We start from the raw sequence: 17,266 nt of genomic DNA, 5'->3' as shown, positions 1-17,266 counted from the left end.
TGTGTCCTTATAACAGAACAATTGATAATCCTTTGGATATATAGCCAGTAATGGGATTGTTGGGTCAAATGGATTTTTTTTTTTTTTTTTTTTTTTTGGTATTTTTAGTAGAGACGGGGTTTCACCATGTTGACCAGTATGGTCTCGATCTCTTGACCTCATGATCCACTTGCCTTGGCCTCCCAAAGTGCTGGGATTACAGACAGGCGTGAGCTACCGCGCCCAGCTGGAATTTCTATTTCTAAGTCCTTCAGGAATCGCCACACTGTCTTCCACAATATTTGAACTAATTTACACTCCCACCAATGGTGTAAAAGTGTTCCTATTTCTCCACATCCTCTCTAGCATCTGTTTGTCTCCAGATTTTTTAATGATCGCCATTCTAACTGGCATGAGATGGTATCTTAATGTAGTTTTGATATGCATTTCTCTAATGACCAGCGATGATGAGCATTTTTTCATCTGTTTGTTGGCCTCATATATGTCTTCTTTTGTAAAGTGTGTGTTCATATCCTTCGCCCACTTTTGAATGGGCTTGTTTTTTTCTTTTTTTCTTTTTTTTTTCTTAAGAAAAAAAAAAAACATGGGGTTTCACCACGTTGGTCAGGCTGGTCTTGAACTCCCGACCTCAGGTGATCCACCCACCTTGGCCTCCCAAGTGCTTGGATTACAGGCATGAGCCACCATGCCCGCCTGGCTTGTTTTTTTCTTGTAAATCTGTTTTTGTTCTTTGTAGATTCTGGATATTAGCCCTTTGTCAGATAGATAGATTGCAAAAACTCTTTTCCCATTCTGTTGGTTGCCAATTCACTCTAATGACTGTTCTTTTGCTGTGCAGAAGCTCTGGAGTTTGATTAGGTCCCATTTGCCTATTTTGGCTTTTGTTGCCAATGCTTTTGGTGTTTTATTCATGAAGTCCTTGCCTACGCCTATGTCCTAAATGGTTTTGCCTAGATTTTCTTCCAGGGTTTTTATGGTGTTAGGTCTTATGTTTAAGTTTTTAATCCATCTGGAGTTAATTTTAGTGTAAGGTGTCAGGAAGGGATCCAGTTTCTGCTTTCTGTACATGGCTAGCCAGTTTTCCCAACACCATTTATTAAACAGGGAATCCTTTCCCCATTGCTTGTTTTTGTGAGGTTTGTCAAAGATCAGATGGTTGTAGATGTGTGGTGTTGCCTCCAAGACTCTGTTCTGTTCCATTGTCTATATCTCTGTTTTGGTACCAGTACCATGCTGTTTTGATTACTGTAGCCTTGTAGTGTAGTTTGAAATCAGGTAGTGTGATGCCTCCATCTTTGTTCTTTTTGCTTAGAATTGACTTGGCTATGCGGGCTCTCTTTTGGTTCCATATGAAGTTTAAGGTGTTTTTTTCCAGTTCTGTGAAGAAGGTAGCTTGATGGGGTTAGTGTTGAATCTGTAAATTACTTTGGGCAGTATGGCTATTTTTACGATATTGATTCTTCCTAACCATGAGCATGGAATGTTTCTCCATCTTTTTGTGTCCTCTCTTATTTTGTTGAGCAGTGGCTTGTAGTTCTCCTTGAAGAGGTCCTTTACATTCTTTGTTAGTTGTATTCCTAGGTTTTTCATTCTCTTTTTAGCAATTGTGAATGGCAGTTCGTTCTTGATTTGGCTCTCTTTAAGTCTGTTATTAGTGTATAGGAATGCTTGTGATTTTTGCACATTGATTTTGTATCCTGAGACTTTGCTGAAGTTGCTCATCAGTTTCAGGAGATTTTGGGCTGAGATGATGGGGTCTTTAAATATACAATCATGTCGCCTGCAATTGAATACTCTTTATTTCTTTTTCTTGCCTTATTGCTCTGGCTAGAACTTCCAATGCTATATTGAATAGGAGTTGTAAGAGAGGGCATCCTTGTCTAGTGCCAGATTTCAAAGGGAATGCTTGCAGTTTTTGCCCATTTAGTATGATATTTGCTGTGTGTTTGCTGTAAATAGCTTTTATTATTTTGAGAAACGTTCTGTCAATACCTAGTTTATTGAGAGTTTTTAGCATAAATGGCTGTTGAATTTTGTCAAAGGCCTTCTCTGCATCTATTGATATAATCATGTGGTTTTTGTCTTTGGTTCTGTTTATGTGGTGAATTACATTTATAGACTTGCGTATGTTGAACCAGCCTTGCATCCCTGGGATGAAGCCTACTTGATCATGGTGGATAAGCTTTTTGATGTGCTGTTGCAATCGGTTTGCCAGTATTTTGCTGAAGATTTTTGCATCTATGTTCCTCATGGATGTTGGCCTGAAGGTTTCTTTCTTCGTTGAGTCTCTGCCGGGTTTTGGTATCAGGATGATGTTGGTCTCATAAAATAATTTGGGAAGGATTCCCTCTTTTTGGAGTGTTTGGAATAATTTCAGAAGGAGTGGTACGAGCTCCTCTTTGTATGTCTGGTAGAATTCAGCTGTGAACCCATCTGGACCTGGGCTTTTTTTGGGTGGTAGGCTCTTAATTGCTGCCTCAACTTCAGCCCTTGTTATTGGTCTATTCAGGGTTTTGACTTCTTCCTGGTTTAGGCTTGGGAGGATGCAAGTGTCCAGGAATTTATCCATTTCTTTCAGGTTTACTGATTTATATGCATAGAGTTGTTTGTAGTAATCTGATGGTGTTTTGTATTTCTGTGGAATCTGTGGTGATATCCCCTTTATCATTTTTTATTGCACCTATTTGATTCTTCTCTAATTTTTTATTCATCTGGCTAGTGGTCTATTTTGTTGATCTTTTCAGAAAACCAGCGCCTGGATTTACTGATTTTTTGAAGGGTTTTTTGTGTCTCTGACTCCTTCGGTTCTGCTCTGATCTTAGTTATTTCTTGTCTTCTGCTACGTTTTTGAATTTTTTTGATCTTGCTCTTCTAGCTCTTTCAATTTTCACAATAGGGTGTCTATTTTAGATCTCTCCTTGCTTCTCTCTCTCTTTTTTTTTTTAAAGATGGGGTTTCACCATGTTGGTCAGGCTGGTCTTGAACTCCTGACCTCAGGTGATCCACCCACCTCGGCCTCCCAAAGTGCTACAATTACAGGCGTGAGCCACTGCGTCCGGCATTTTCTTTTTCTTTCTTTTTTTTCTCCTTGCTTCTCATGTGAGCATTTATTGCTATGTATTTCCCTCTAGACACTGCTTTAAATGTGTCCCAGAGACTCTGGTATGTTGTGTCTTCATTCTCGTTGGTTTGGAAGAACATCTTTATTTCTTCCTTCATTTCATTGTTTATCCAGTCAACATTCAAGAGCCAGTTGTTCAGTTTCCATGAAGTTGTGTGGTTCTGAGTTAGTTTCTGAATTCTGAGTTGTAACTTGATTGCACTGTGGTCTGAGAGACTGTTTGTTATGATTTCCGTTCTTTTGCATTTGCTGAGGAGTGATTTACTTCCGATTATGTGGTCAATTTTATAGTAGGTGTGATGTGGTGCTTTGAAGAATGTATATTCTGTGGATTTGGGGTGGTGAGTTCTGTAAATGTCTGTTAGGTTTGCTTGGTCCAGGTCAGAGTTCAAGTCCTGGATATCCTTGTTAATTTTCTGTCTCGTTGATCTAATATTGACAGTGGAGTGTTAAAGTCTCCCACTATTATTGTGTGGGAGTCTAAGTCTCTTTGTAAGTCATTAAGAACTTGCTTTATGGGCCGGGCGTGGTGGCTCAAGCCTGTAATCCCAGCACTTTGGGAGGCCGAGGCAGGTGGATCACGAGGTCAAGAGATCGAGACCATCCTGGTCAACATGGTGAAACCCCGTCTCTACTAAAAATACAAAAAATTAGCTGGGCATGGTGGCATGTGCCTGTAATCCCAGCTACTCAGGAGGCTGAGGCAGGAGAATTGCCTGAACCCAGGAGGCGGAGGTTGCGGTGAGCCGAGATCGCGCCATTGCACTCCAGCCTGGGTAACAAGAGCGAAACTCCGTCTCAAAAAAAAAAAAAAAAAAAAAAGAACTTGCTTTATGTATCTGGGTGCTCCTGTATTGGGTGCGTATATATTTAGGATAGTTAGCTCTTCTTGTTGCATTGATCCTTTTACCATTATGTAATGCCATTCTTTGTCTCTTTTGATCTTTGTTGGTTTAAAGTCTGTTTTATCAGAGACTAGGATCGCAACTCCTGCTTTTTTTTTTTTGCTCTCCGTTTGCTTGGTAAATCCTCCTCCATCCCTTTATTTTGAGCCTATGTGTATCCTTGTATGTGAGATGGGTTTCCTGTATGTAGCACACTGATGGGTTTTGACTTTTTATCCAATTTGCCAGTCTGTGTCTTTTTTTTTTTGAGACGGAGTTTCGCTCTTGTTACCCAGACTGGAGTGCAATGGTGCGATCTCGGCTCACCGCAACCTCCACCTCCTGGGTTCAGGCAATTCTCCTGCCTCAGCCTCCAGAGTAGCTGGGATTACAGGCACATGCCACCATGCTCAGCTAATTTTTTGTATTTTTTAGTAGAGACAGGGTTTCACCATGTTGACCAGGATGGTCTCGATCTCTTGACCTCGTGATCCACCCGCCTCAGCCTCCCAAAGTGCTGGGATTACAGGCTTGAGCCACCGTGCCCGGCCAATCCCATATTTCTTGGAGGCTTTGTTCAGTTCTTTGTACTCTTTTTTTCTCTAATCTTGCCTTCTTGTTTTATTTCATTGAGTTTATCTTTGACCTCTGATATCCTTTTATCTGCTTGGTCAATTCGGCTATTTAAACTTGTGTATGCTTCACGAAGTTCTGGTGTTGTGTTTTTCAGCTCCATCAAATCATTTATATTCCTCTCTAAGCTGTTTATTGTCATTAGCATTTCATCAAATCTTTTTTCAACGTTCTTAGTTTCTTTGCATTGGGTTAAAACATGTTCTTTTAGCTCAGAGAAGTTTCTTATTACCCACCTTCTGAAGCCTGTTTCTGTCAATTCATCAGACTCACTCTCCATCCAGCCTTGTTTCCTTGCTGGTGAGGAGTTGTGATCCCTTGGAGAAGGAGAGACGTTCTGGTTTTGGGTATTTTCATCCTTTTTGCACTGGTTTCTTCCCATCTTTGTCGATTTGTTTACCTGTGGTCTTTGTAGTTGGTGACTTTTAGATGGGGTCTCTGAGTGGATGTCCAGTTTGTTGGAGATGAAGTAATTTCTTTCTGTTTCTTAGTTTTCCTTCTAACAGTCAGGCCCCTCTGCTGTAGGACTGCTGGAGGTCCATTCCAGACCTTGCTTGCCTGGGGATCACCTGCAGTGGCCTCTGAGCTCTCACTTGGAGCCGCAATCCAGAGATGCTCCTAATCGGCCATCTTGGATCCCTCTCCAACCATTTCATGTAGTCCTCATAACTCCCGTATGAGGTAAATACTAAATCCCCCCGCCGCTGTTTTTTTTTTTTTTTAATTTAATGAGATGGAATCTTGCTGTTGTTACCCAGGTTGGAGTGCAGTGGTGCCATCTCCGCTCACTACAACCTCCGCCTCCTGGGTTCAAGTGATTTTCCTGCGTCAGTATCTTCAGTAGCTAGGATTAGAGCCACCCACCACCACGCCCAGCTAATATTTGTATTTTTAGTAGAGACAGGGTTTCACCATGCTGGCCAGGCTGGTTCTTGAACTCTTGACCTCAGGTGATTCACCTGCCTTGCACTCCCAAAGTGCTAGGATGACAGGCCTGAGCCACTGCACCCGGCCCTAACTCCCCTTTTTATAGAAGAGAAGCTTGAGGCTCAAGGGAGGTAAGCCACTTGTTCAAAGCTACCCAGCATGTCAGTGGAAAAGCCCTTATTGGAACCAGGATCTCTGACTCCCAAGCCTCTGCCCTTGACCACTCTGCTATGAACAGTAGGCTGGAAGGTGCCGGGGTTCATGGTCCTTTGAGAATACAAATTCAGAGAGAACTGGAAAATAAGCCTCCTTCAGTGCAGACTATTTGGGTTCAATTTGTAGCACTTAGTTTGTTCAGTTATCTACAATGTAATATGTTGAGTTCTTCCAAAAGGAAAATCAATCAAGACTCATATTTGGATGTTTACACTCAAATGGACAGACTAGGAAGAACATGAAAATTTAATCTGCTAATATGTCAGATTCCCTGTGGCTGGAATGCAGATGTGGATATCCTCTATAGGTTGGCCACCCTCTTTGTTCATGAGGCCTGTGTTTTGGGGCTCTCAGGATACTGAGCAGTTGGCCCTGGTTTGGTAGGTCTAACCAAAGTTTGAAGAAGGAAGAAGTATCTCTTGGACCGTAAATAGTTTTCTATGATCCCTGTTGTGAGGCTTAAGGACCCAAGTAGGTTCTGAGTACTCCTCTACAAGACCCATAGGAAGGTAAGACATGAGTCCTCTCCCTGGGCTAAGCTGCTCTTTACACCATGAACTCTCTTGCCTACTTTGGCTCAGAAGCCTAGTGTAGGGACTCCTCCTGGGGGCTGGCTCAATGAGAACATCGTAACAGAGTCAGGTCAGCTGAAGAGTTAAAATAAGCAGGCTCTTGCTGCCCAACTGACTGACATCTCCCCAAGATGAATCTCAGAGAATCTCAAATCTGTGCAATGGATGTCTCATCTTTGCAGCAGCTTCAGCCACCTGCTAGCATGCTTCTCTGAGTTCTTGTTCCTCACAACTCCCTTCCTCTCACCCATGGGCTTTTATCCAGGTTCTCTCTGTTTCGAGCCTTCCTTCTCTCTCCAGGCTTTGTCTGGCCAACTCATCCTGGTTCTTCAGATCTCGTTTTAGACATCTATTCCACAAGACAAGACACCCCTGCTCCAGCCTGCCCAATGCTCTCACAGTTCCCTGTACCCCGCATCATTACAGTACTCAAAAAATACAGCCATTGCTTCTTTGCTTTTCTGTATTTCAGACTAGATAATAAACCATAGGGTCCCTAAGATCTCCAGCCTTAACACTGTTGCTGGTACAGAATAAGCCCTCGGTGCATATGTGCTGAATGCTGGCTAGCTGTTCTCCAGCACCAGGTGTGGAGAACTGCACTTGCTCCTGTCCTAACCAGAAAATTCCCTTTGACCCCTTAAGATGCCTCTGACAACAGAAAAGGAGGCCCCTCAGCAGGGAGGTTTCCAGCATTTGGGGTCAGAATCGAAGCATGGGTCTTATGCAGCCTGAGCACTCACCTGACTGCAGATTCCCTCTTCCTGGTGGCATCTGTGATGTGCACAGGGAGAGTGTTGGCAGAGAGGGAGGCAAGGCCACTCAGAGAACGACTCCTTGGCAGGGGTGTAGCTGGCAGCTGTGGGGAATCCTAGAAGAAACAAAGACTGGTATGGTGGGACAGCATGTGTGATTAGTTTCCTCCTTCTTTTTTTTTTTGAGACAAAGTCTCACTCTTTTGCCCAGGCTGGAGTGCAGTGGCACAATCTTGGCTCACTGCAACCTCCACCTGCCTGGTTCAAGCGATTCTTATACTTCAGCCTCTCAAGTAGCTGGGACTATACAAGTTGTGAGCCACCATACCTGGCTAATTTTTGCATTTTTAGTAGAGATGGGGTTTTGCCATGTTGGCCAGGCTGATCTTGAATTCCTGACCTCAGGTGATACACTCACCTCAGCCTCCCAAAGTGCTGGGATTATAGGCGTGAGCCACTGCACTGGGCCTTTTCTATCTCTCTCTCTCTCTCTCTCTCTTCTCTCTTTTTTTTTTTTTTTTTTGAGATGGAGTTTCGCTTTTGTTACCCAGGCTGGAGTGCAATGGCGCGATCTCGGCTCACCGCAACCTCCGCCTCCTGGGTTCAGGCAATTCTCCTGCCTCAGCCTCCTGAGTAGCTGGGATTACAGGCACGCGCCACCATGCCCAGCTAATTTTTTTGTATTTTTAGTAGAGACGGGGTTTCACCATATTGACCAGGACGGTCTCGATCTCTTGACCTCGTGATGCACCCGCCTCGGCCTCCCAAAGTGCTGGGATTACAGGCTTGAGCCACCGCGCCCGGCAAGACCTTTTTTTTTTTTTTTTTTTTTGAGACAGAATCTTACTCTGTCACCCAGGCTTGAGTGCAGTGGCGCAATCTCAGCTCACCGCAACCTCTGCTTCCTAGGCTCAAGCGATTCTCCTGCCTCAGCCTCCCTGCCTCAGCCTCTACTAAAAATACAAAAATTAGCCAGGTATGTTGGCAGGCCCCTATAATCCTAGCTACTTGGGAGGCTGAGGCAGGAGAATCACTTGAGCCCAGGAGGTGGAGGTTGCAGTGAGCTCAGATTGCGTCACTGCACTCCAGCCTAGGCAACAGAGTGAGACTCCGTTTTAAAATAAAAAAAAAAAAAGATAGGAAAATGTTGAGAAATGCTTTCCAGTCAGACCTGGACCCACCCTGCACTTCAGGCTCCAGCCCTGACCCTACCACAGCTGCCTGGGCTCTCACCGTCCTGCCTCTGCTGGTGGTGGCATCACAGGGATGCTGAGGGTGGCGCAGGTTGGCAGTCCTCAGCAGGAAGGGCTTGTTGCGAGTGGCCTCTTGGGTTTCTCTTCTTTTGGCTGCTCTTCTCTGGAAGGCCTTGTAAAGGGCCTCATAGTCAGGGACCACAGGATTCACCCGAGGCTGGAATCCAAAGTTAGTGTGCAGAAACCCAAGCTTTTCCTGCTGGGTCCGGGTGGCTGTGCGGGGCTGTGGGTTAGCCCTGTTACTAGAGGCGATAGGGGAAGAGGCCCTCTGGAGCATGTCCAGGGCTCTCATCTGGATACGAATTTTCCTGAATAGCTCAGCTTCTGTGGAGAAAGGATGGTGATGGGTAAGAAAGGACCAAGCATGAAAGCTACAGGGTTGGAGGACTTTCCCTTTTACACACTAGCCCTAAGTGTACTGGAGGCAACTATGAACTTTTCAGGAATTCTGACACATGTTAACATCCTGTGGGATGCTTGCAGATGGCCTTGATAGGAGTATTTATACCACAGAAAATAACAAACATTACAAAACAGCTAGCTTTTTTTGTTCTGGAGAGCTTGTTGATAAATGTCATCCAGAACACCACTGCCTGTGCCAATCGGGCTGCAGAAGCAGCGACCGTCTACACTTACTGAGCACTTCCTATGATTTCTTCAGAGATGAAGCAGGAGGAAGTGGGCCAGTCACCTGCTCCTCTCTCAGGTTTCCCCGTCTTAGAGAAAGGCCCCACCAGCTACCCAGCTGCCCAAGCCCTTTGACCAAATCACTGACTCTTCTGTCTCTCTCATCAGTCACAAGTTGTCATTTCCTCCTCTTCAACCTCTCTCCAGCCCATCCTCTTTTCTTCATCCCTGCCCCCAGCTGCATTGATTTCCCAACTGAATTGCGAAGTAGCTTCCTTTTGGCTCAACACCCTCCAGTCTTGCTGCCTCTTGGATTATCCTCACAGCAATCAGAAGGACCCTTCTGAACTGTATTTCTGGTCATGGGCCACCCTGCTTAAATCCCTCAGTGGCTCTCCTGTACCCTTGGGATGAAGTCCAGACTTCCTAACGTGGCTTGCAAGGCTCCACGTGTGTCCTGTGCCTGCCTCTCCCTTCTCACTCCCTCTTCTCTCAGCCTCCACCCTTCCATCCCTTGCAGATGCTCTACTTTCTCTCCCCTCCCTGGTACATTCTGCTTACTCCCCTTTTCCTCCCTCTTTGCCCCTCCTTCAATTCAGCCCCAGGGCCCACTTTCTCAGGGGACCCTCCCTAACTACTCTCTTCCTTCACCAAACCCCGGGTTAGGTCCCTCTGAGATATGCTTCCATGCTTCCCCCTTTAATCCTTATAAATATCTCATCACATTTGTATGTATTTATCTGTTTTCCTCACATGTCTACAAAGTCCATGTCTGTTCACCGTGGAACAGTGCCTGGAGCATGGTATATGCTACTGAAGAGTGAAGAAAGCCTGAGCCCCTTATTTGGAGCTCTACTTTTTGAAATGTGTAAACATCCCCCTGGCTGGGCGCGGTGGTTCACGCCTGTAATCCCAGCATTATGGGAGGCCGAGGCAGGTGGATCACTGAGGTCGGGAGTTCGAGACCAGCCTGACCAACACGGAGAAACCTCATCTCTACTAAAAATACAAAAAATTAGCTGGGCTTGGTGGTGCATGCCTGTAATCCCAGCTACTTGGGAGGCTGAGGCAGGAGAATCGCTGGAACCTGGGAGGTGGAGGTTGTGGTGAGCTGAGATCTCACCATTGCACTCCAGCCTGGGCAACAAAAGCAAAACTCTGTCTCAAAAAAAAAAAAAAAAAAAAAAATCATCCCCGAGGTAATTTTTCAGCAACTGACACTACGTCACCACGATGAAGGAGATGTGGGGAGCATCTCAGGGTAGTGTGCTGGTGGTGGTGTGAGCCTGAGCTGGTCCTTGAGTGTCCCACTAGTTCTCAATTCCCGCACCTGTGCTGGTGCAGAGGCCGTCATGTGCACTTACTCAGATGTCAACAGGATGAGCCTTGGGGACACTGTGGGACCTCTCACTCCTTGGTCCATAGAGGGCTCCCGATTGTAGAGACAGACCTAACCCTCCCTGATGGCCTGCACTAAGCGTGCAGTCTCTAGTGGGTCCACCCAGGCAGCGCATCTTCAAGCCAGGCCAACCCCCGGGCCCTGACTAAATCCCTACAGTGTAAGAGGTGAGTGAGGTTAAGATTAAAAAAAAAAAAAAAAAAAAAACCCCTATGGTGGGATTGGGACCCTGAGGCAGGAGGTGGCAAGGTGGCAAGGACGTCTTTACCCTGGAGTTTATCCCCAAGGGCTGGCTCCAAAATGGACTTGGGGATCCTTTTGGTGGGCTTCTGCTTGGAGATCTTGGCTTCAGCTGTGGCAGCCAAGTCTCTCTGTCGAGCAGCTTCCTTTAGCTGCTCCTCCTTCTCCAGGAAGCTGAAGGGCTTCAAAGAAGAGAGGAGCAGTTCTTTCCGCTTCTGGATCCCTGCCCGCCTTCGGGCCTCGCTGCTCTCCATGATCTCTTGGTAGAGGGGCAGGTAGACATGTGCAGGCACAGGTTGGGCCCGGAACTGCCTATGGCACTCGGCCTCTTCCTCACCCTGCCTTTGGGCCCGCTGCCTCTCCTGCTCAAAGGAGGCAGGCGAGGCCAGCCACTCGGCCTTCTTCCGGGCCTCGCGCAGCGTCATGTGGAATGGCCGAGGGACAGTGATGGATGATGCCCAAGAGCTGACACTTCTGTGCTGGGAGGGAGGCCTCGAGCTTGAGCGGGGCTGGGTCTGAGCCCTGGGAATGTTGGAGGGAAGGCTGCTCAGGGAGCTGCAGCGCCTTGTGGAGCCACTCCTGGGAAGAAAGCAGATCTGTGTGTGGAGGACCGGGCAGTCAGGAGGCCCCACTCCCTCCAGACCTCCCTCCAGACCTCCTCCCCTGTTCTCCCTCCCATTGGTCACAGCTGGCCTCTTGGCCTAACACCACGCCCAAAGGCCTCTATACCCATAACCTTCCCACAGACAATCCTAGCAGCCCTAACGGAAAGTCTCTTCTCAGAATTTTCTCAGAATTGATCACAGAATTGCCACTTTGCACTCGGATATTTCTTTTTCTTTTTCTTTTTTGAGATGGAGTCTTGCTCTGTTGCCCAGGCTGGAGTGCAGTGGCACGATCTCAGTTCACTGCAACCTCCTGCTCCTGGGTTAAGGCGATTCTCCTGCTTCAGCCTGCTGAGTAGCTGGGATTATAAGCATGCGCCACCACGTCCAGCTAATTTTTTTGAATTTCTAGTAGAGATGGAGTTTTACCATGTTGCCCAGGCTGGTCTTGAACGCCTGACCTTTTGATCCACCCACCTCAGCCTCCCAAAGTGCTGGGATTACAGGCGTGAGCCACCGCGCCTGGCCTGCACTCTAGTATTTCATGAGAGAACAGACAATGAGCAAAGTAGAGCTTTAGAGGCAAACAGACCTGGGTTTAAATCTTGCTTCAAATTTTGAGCAATGTACTGTTAAAACCTCAGTTTCTTCCTATGTAGAATGGCAAAAATTAATGTCTACTTACCAGGGTATTGGAGGAGAAAGACTTGACCAAGATAAACGTACTGTGATGTCATTCTCAGGGAAAGTGTGTTTAAGAAAGGCTTCCCTATATTTTTTATATTTTTATTTGTTGAGACAGAGTCTCACTCTGTCACCCAGGCTGGAATGCAGTGGCGTGATTTTGGCTCACTGCAACCTCCACCTCCCGGGCTCAAGGGATTCTCATGCCTCAGCCTCCCGAGTAGCTGGGATTACAGGTGCCTGCCACAACACCTGGCTAATTTTTGTATTTTTAGTAGAGATGGGGTTTCACCATGTTGGCCAGGCTGATCTCAAACTCCTGACCTCAAGTGATTTGCCTGCCTCGGCCTTCCAAAGTACTGGGATTACAGGCGTGAGCCACCGGACCTGAGGAAAGGCTTCCCTTTAATTAATTTCAGTGCATCCCTGGACTAAGGGTTGCCCAAAGTGATTCAGGATTCCTGGGGTGGAATCAGAACCCCTGTTTGGAGCCAAAAGTTGATTGTGAGCTGGAGCCTCAGTAAACGGCAACTTGCGGAAAGTGTGCTTCACTTTACAGAAGAAGATGAAGCCCAGAGACACGGTGTGAAATGTGTGGAGGTGTGGCGTGAGGCAGCTGTGCGACTGCGGTGCCTTACCTCAGAGCCCGGGGGCACTGGGCCTGCACCTTCCCCCTGCCCTTGTCTTGGAAGAAACTCTCCAGGTCCTCCTCATCTTCAGAGAGGTTTTCATCACTATCTGGGTCAGATTGAAAGAGAGACTCCAACAGACATGGTCTGCCTTTCTGCTTTAGTACCTGTAAGGTCTGGTAAAAGCGTCCAGTTGAGTCAGAAGTAGAATCTCTCTCCTCCTCTGGGCTGAGGAACTCATCAAGTTTGCCAGCCCTGGGCAAAACCAGCCCATGCCCAGACAGATCCTCTGCTGCCTCTGTGTCCGAGGAGGATTTGCGGGGAAATATCTAAAATAGAATAGAAATAGACTGTGGGTCAAACAATAATTTCAAAAGTATTCAAAACATAACAGTTTCACTTTGAATAAGCCTCTGTATGTTAGGGACTGGGGAGGAATTTTTAAAAATAAGCTGTGTTTCTTGCTTTAAATAAATTTCACAACTTGGTCTATGAAGTGCGCTTGGTTGAAAGGAAGGAAGGGGAGTGAAGAGCTGAAGTTGGTTCCCTGCGCCATACAATGTGGTAAGCTTTTAGAGTACCTCAACTGCACCATGTATTCTGACCGCTGCACTCCAGGAATCCTGCCTGTGACAACCTGGCAATGGCCACACTCTGCCTAACTTGTGTTTTACCTACTTCTTGCTCATCTTCCTTCTCCCCCTTTCCTTGTCTCTACTTCTCTGCTTTCCTCACATTCTAGCTAATCTGCACTCTGTCAAGGAATGGATGAAGGCTGGGAACGGTGCTCACACCTGTAATCCCAGAATTTGGGAGGCTGAGGCAGGCAGATCACCTGATATCAGGAATTCGAGACCAGCTTGACTAACATGCTAAAACCCCGTCTCTACAAAAATACAAAAATTAGCTGGGTGGGTCCTGTAGTCTCAGCTACTTGGGAGGCTGAGACAGGAGAATCACTTGAACCCAGGAGGTGGAGGCTGTAGTGAGATGAGATTGCGCCATTGCACTCCAGCCTGGAAAGCAAGAGTGAAGCTCTATCTCAAAAAAAAAAAAAAAAAAAAAAAAGGAATGGATGATTAACAAGAGAGACAGTATGGTCTGGCTGGAAGAGCAATGTCCTAAAAAGTGGGACAGCTGGGCCCGGTGCAGTGGGATTACGGGCGCGGTGGCTCACGCCTGTAATCCCAGCACTTTGGGAGGCCGAGGCAGGTGGATCATGAGGTCAAGAGATCGAGACCATCCTGGTCAACGTGGTGAAACCTCGTCTCTACTAAAAATACAAAAAATTAACTGGGCATGGTGGTGCGTGCCTGTAATCCCAGCTACGCAGGAGGCTGAGGCAGAAGAATTGCCTGAACCCAGGAGGCGGAGGTTGCGGTGAGCTGAGATCGCACCATTGCACTCCAGCCTGGGTAACAAGAGTGAAACTCCATCTCAAAAAAAAAAAAAAAAAAAAGTGGGACAGCCAATTAACTTTTTCAGTACTCCATTGATTCATAAAATATTTACTGTGTGCCTGATGTGCACTGGGCATTTAGCTGAGAACAAGACAAACAAGGTCCTTACTCTCATGAAGCTTACACTGTAGTGAGAGGAGACAGACAATATAAGATAATAAATTCTGTGAAAACCATAAACAACCATGAGATTATAAAAAGTTGGAGTGCCTATGGAAAGCTTTTTGGTTGATAAAGTCCATCAGGTTAAGGCTACTAAAAATGTACCTGTAATCAGTACATCAGTTAGGTTTATTACCTTGCTGTAGGACACTATGGAAAACCGTAGGGAACTTAGGGTCGGGGGTGTGATTTTTACAGGGTTCGCTTTCCTGATTTATTCGGGGAACCAGGTATCAACTCTGGAATGGTGCTGTCATGAAGTGGGGACAATTTAGTAAGTGAATGAATGAGCAATTTTTTTTTTTGAGATGGAGTCTCAATCTATCACCCAGGCTGGAGTGCAGTGATGCAATCTTGGCTCACTAGAACCTCTGCCTCCCAGGTTCAAGCAATTCTCTGCCTCAGCCTCCCAAGGGGCTAAGATTACAGATGCCTGCTAATTTGTTTTGTATTTTTATTAGAGGCAGGGTTTCACCATCTTGGCTAGGCTGGTCTTGAAATCCTGACCTCGTGATCCACCTGCCTTGGCCTCTCAAAGTGCTGGGATTACAGGTGTGAGCCATTGCACCCTGCCTAATGGCAATTCTTATTCAAAAGGTGAGAATAATAAAATAGGGTGGGTAATTGATCAGTAAGCATTATCATCTGGAAGAAGGGGTGTACTTATGGTATGGCTCTGAGAGAATCACTGTTTTCTGATGCTCTTGCTGTTGGCATTATCTGTGCCTATGACAGTCTATGAGTTATACTTTCTCAGTCCTGGGCTGATTTTTATTTTTCACTGTGGAGAAATTTTGAATTGACACCTGATTGATGAGGAGCCAGCCTTACTAAAATCCAGGGTAAGTGTCAGAGGTATGTATGCGTCCTAGCCCTCACTCTTCTACTGAAGAATGTGCCATCTTTTGGGCAAACTTCTCTTTTTTTAAAAGACAACTTTATTAAGATATAATTTATTTACAATATATTCACTCATTTAAAGCGGACAATTCAGTGATTTTTAGTATACCCACAGAGTTGTGCAATTACCATCACAATTTTAGAACACTTTCATAGCCCCTAAAAGAAACTCCAGGCCTCCCCTCTGCCCGGGCCTGGGAGCCTCGGGGAGGCCGGTGCCTCTTTATTATTATGTATTTACATTTATTCAAATTAAAAAAGAAAAAAAAACTCCATACGTTTTAGTACTCATTCCCTATTTCCCCTAACCCTCCACGCCCCACCAGTCCTAAGCAACTACCAGACTACTTTCTGTCTTTAATAATTTCTGGTTGGCCAGGCTCAGTGGCTCACTTTGGGAGTAATCCCAGCATTTTGAGAGTCTGAGGCGTGTGGATCACTGGAGGCACACGCCACCACATCTGGCTAATTATTCTAAACTTTTTTTTTTTTTTTTGGAGACAGTCGTGGCCTAGGCTGGAGTGCAATGGCCCAATCTCGGCTCACTGCAACCTCTGCCTCCCAGGTTCAAGCGATTCTCCTGCCTCAGCCTCCTGAGTAGCTGGGATTACAGGCCTGCGCCACCACGCCCAGCTAATTTTTGTATTTTTGGTAGAGATGGGGTTTCACTGTTGGCCAGGCTCGGGTCTCGAACTTCTGACCTCGTGATCCAACTACCTCGGCCTCCTAAAGTGCTGGGATTATAGGCATGAGCCCGGTGGATAATTTTTTTTTTTTTTTTACTACGCCCCGCCCACACCGGCTATTTTTTTTTTTTTTTTTTTTTTGAGAGGGAGTTTCGCTCTTGTTACCCAGGCTGGAGTGCAATGGCAGGATCTCGGCTCACCGCAACCTCCGCCTCCTCGGTTCAGGCAATTCTCCTGCCTCAGCCTCCTGAGTAGCTGGGATTACAGGCACGCGCCACCACGCCCAGCTAATTTTTTGTATTTTTAGTAGAGACGGGGTTTCACGATGTTGACCAGGATGGTCTCGATCTCTTGACCTAGTGATCCACCTGCCTCGGCCTCCCAAAGTGCTGGGATTACAGGCTTGAGCCACCGCGCCCGGCCCTAATTATTTTTATTTAATTAATTAATTTAGTTTTTGAGACAGAGTCTCCTTATGTAGCCCAGGCTGGAGTGCAATGGCGTGATTTCAGCTCACTGCAACCTCTGCCTCCTGGGTTAAAGCGATTCTCCTGCCTCAGCCTCCCCAGTAGGTGGGATTACAGATGCCCGCCAGCACGCCAAGCAAATTTTTTTTTTTTTTTTGAGACGGAGTTTTGCTCTTGTTACCCAGGCTGGAGTGCAATGGCGCGATCTCCGGCTCACCGCAACCTCCGTCTCCTGGGTTCAAGCAATTCTCCTGCCTCAGCCTCCTGAGTAGCTGGGACTACAGGCACGCGCCACCATACCCAGCTAATTTTTTGTATTTTTAGTAGAGACGGGGTTTCACCATGTTGACCGGGATGGTCTCGATCTCTTGACCTTGTGATCCACCCGCCTCGGCCTCCCAAAGTGCTGGGATTACAGGCTTGAGCCACCGCGCCCGGCCACTTTTTTTTTTTTTTTTTTAAAGTAGATATAGGGTTTCGCCATGTTGGCCAGCCTGGTCTCGAACTCCTGACCCCAGGTGATCCACCCGCCTCGATCTCCCAAAGTGCTGGAATACAGGCGTGAGTCACTGCGCTCGGCCACATTTGAGTGCAATTTTCTTAACCTCTTTGTGCCTCAGGTTTTTCTTCTACAAAAATGGGACGGCAATTGTACTACTGATCAACGAATACTCAGAGGATAAGCGAAAACTGAGTGACATTGCTATGGTCCTATGAAGAGCCGCGTATAAGGTCCAAGAGGTACAGGTCTCCAAGTCAGAGTCCGCCTCTTGGTCTCTAAACAGTCATTTTAATCCCACGCCCCTGCAGTCTGTCTCCAAGGCAACGACAAACAGTTTCCTCTCTGGGATCTCTTTCCGGGGGGCAGTCCTGCTTCCTCTGTTCTCTTTCTCTCCTCACCTGACGGCTCCCCTCCACGCCGCCGGGGCCTCCCTCAGTCCTCCCCACGGTCATTTCAGCTGGGCAGAGTCAGCAGCGATGATGACAGCGATAGTGGCAGCAGCGGTGGCAGCGCTGGCTATAGTTGCCAGGGTCCGCCGCTTTCT

At 46.6% G+C, this 17,266-nt stretch overlaps 1 protein-coding gene across 2 annotated transcripts in view; it reads right to left on the bottom strand.

The window, feature by feature from the left end:
• The window catches only part of FAM161B (FAM161 centrosomal protein B), a 25,468-nt gene extending 8,203 nt beyond the window's left edge, over window positions 1–17,265 (bottom strand). The window contains exons 1-5 of one of the 2 annotated variants that reach the window (XM_039469301.2): window positions 17,121–17,265; window positions 12,555–12,874; window positions 10,656–11,206; window positions 8,342–8,685; window positions 7,097–7,224 (exon numbers count right to left, since the gene is read on the bottom strand). In XM_039469301.2, the coding sequence (XP_039325235.2) occupies window positions 7,097–7,224; window positions 8,342–8,685; window positions 10,656–11,206; window positions 12,555–12,874; window positions 17,121–17,174 (1,397 nt within the window). In that variant the 5' untranslated portion in view covers window positions 17,175–17,265. The remainder of the gene's footprint in view (window positions 1–7,096; window positions 7,225–8,341; window positions 8,686–10,655; window positions 11,207–12,554; window positions 12,875–17,120) is intronic. The other variant, XM_039469302.2, reaches the window with a different exon arrangement.
• Between the last annotated feature and the right edge of the window lies 1 nt (window position 17,266).

This window comes from Saimiri boliviensis, chromosome 2 (assembly GCF_048565385.1).
Source record: "Saimiri boliviensis isolate mSaiBol1 chromosome 2, mSaiBol1.pri, whole genome shotgun sequence".
Lineage (NCBI taxonomy): Eukaryota > Metazoa > Chordata > Mammalia > Primates > Cebidae > Saimiri > Saimiri boliviensis.
Note: the sequence above shows the minus strand (reverse complement) of the source record. Positions and strands in the feature narration are given on the sequence as shown.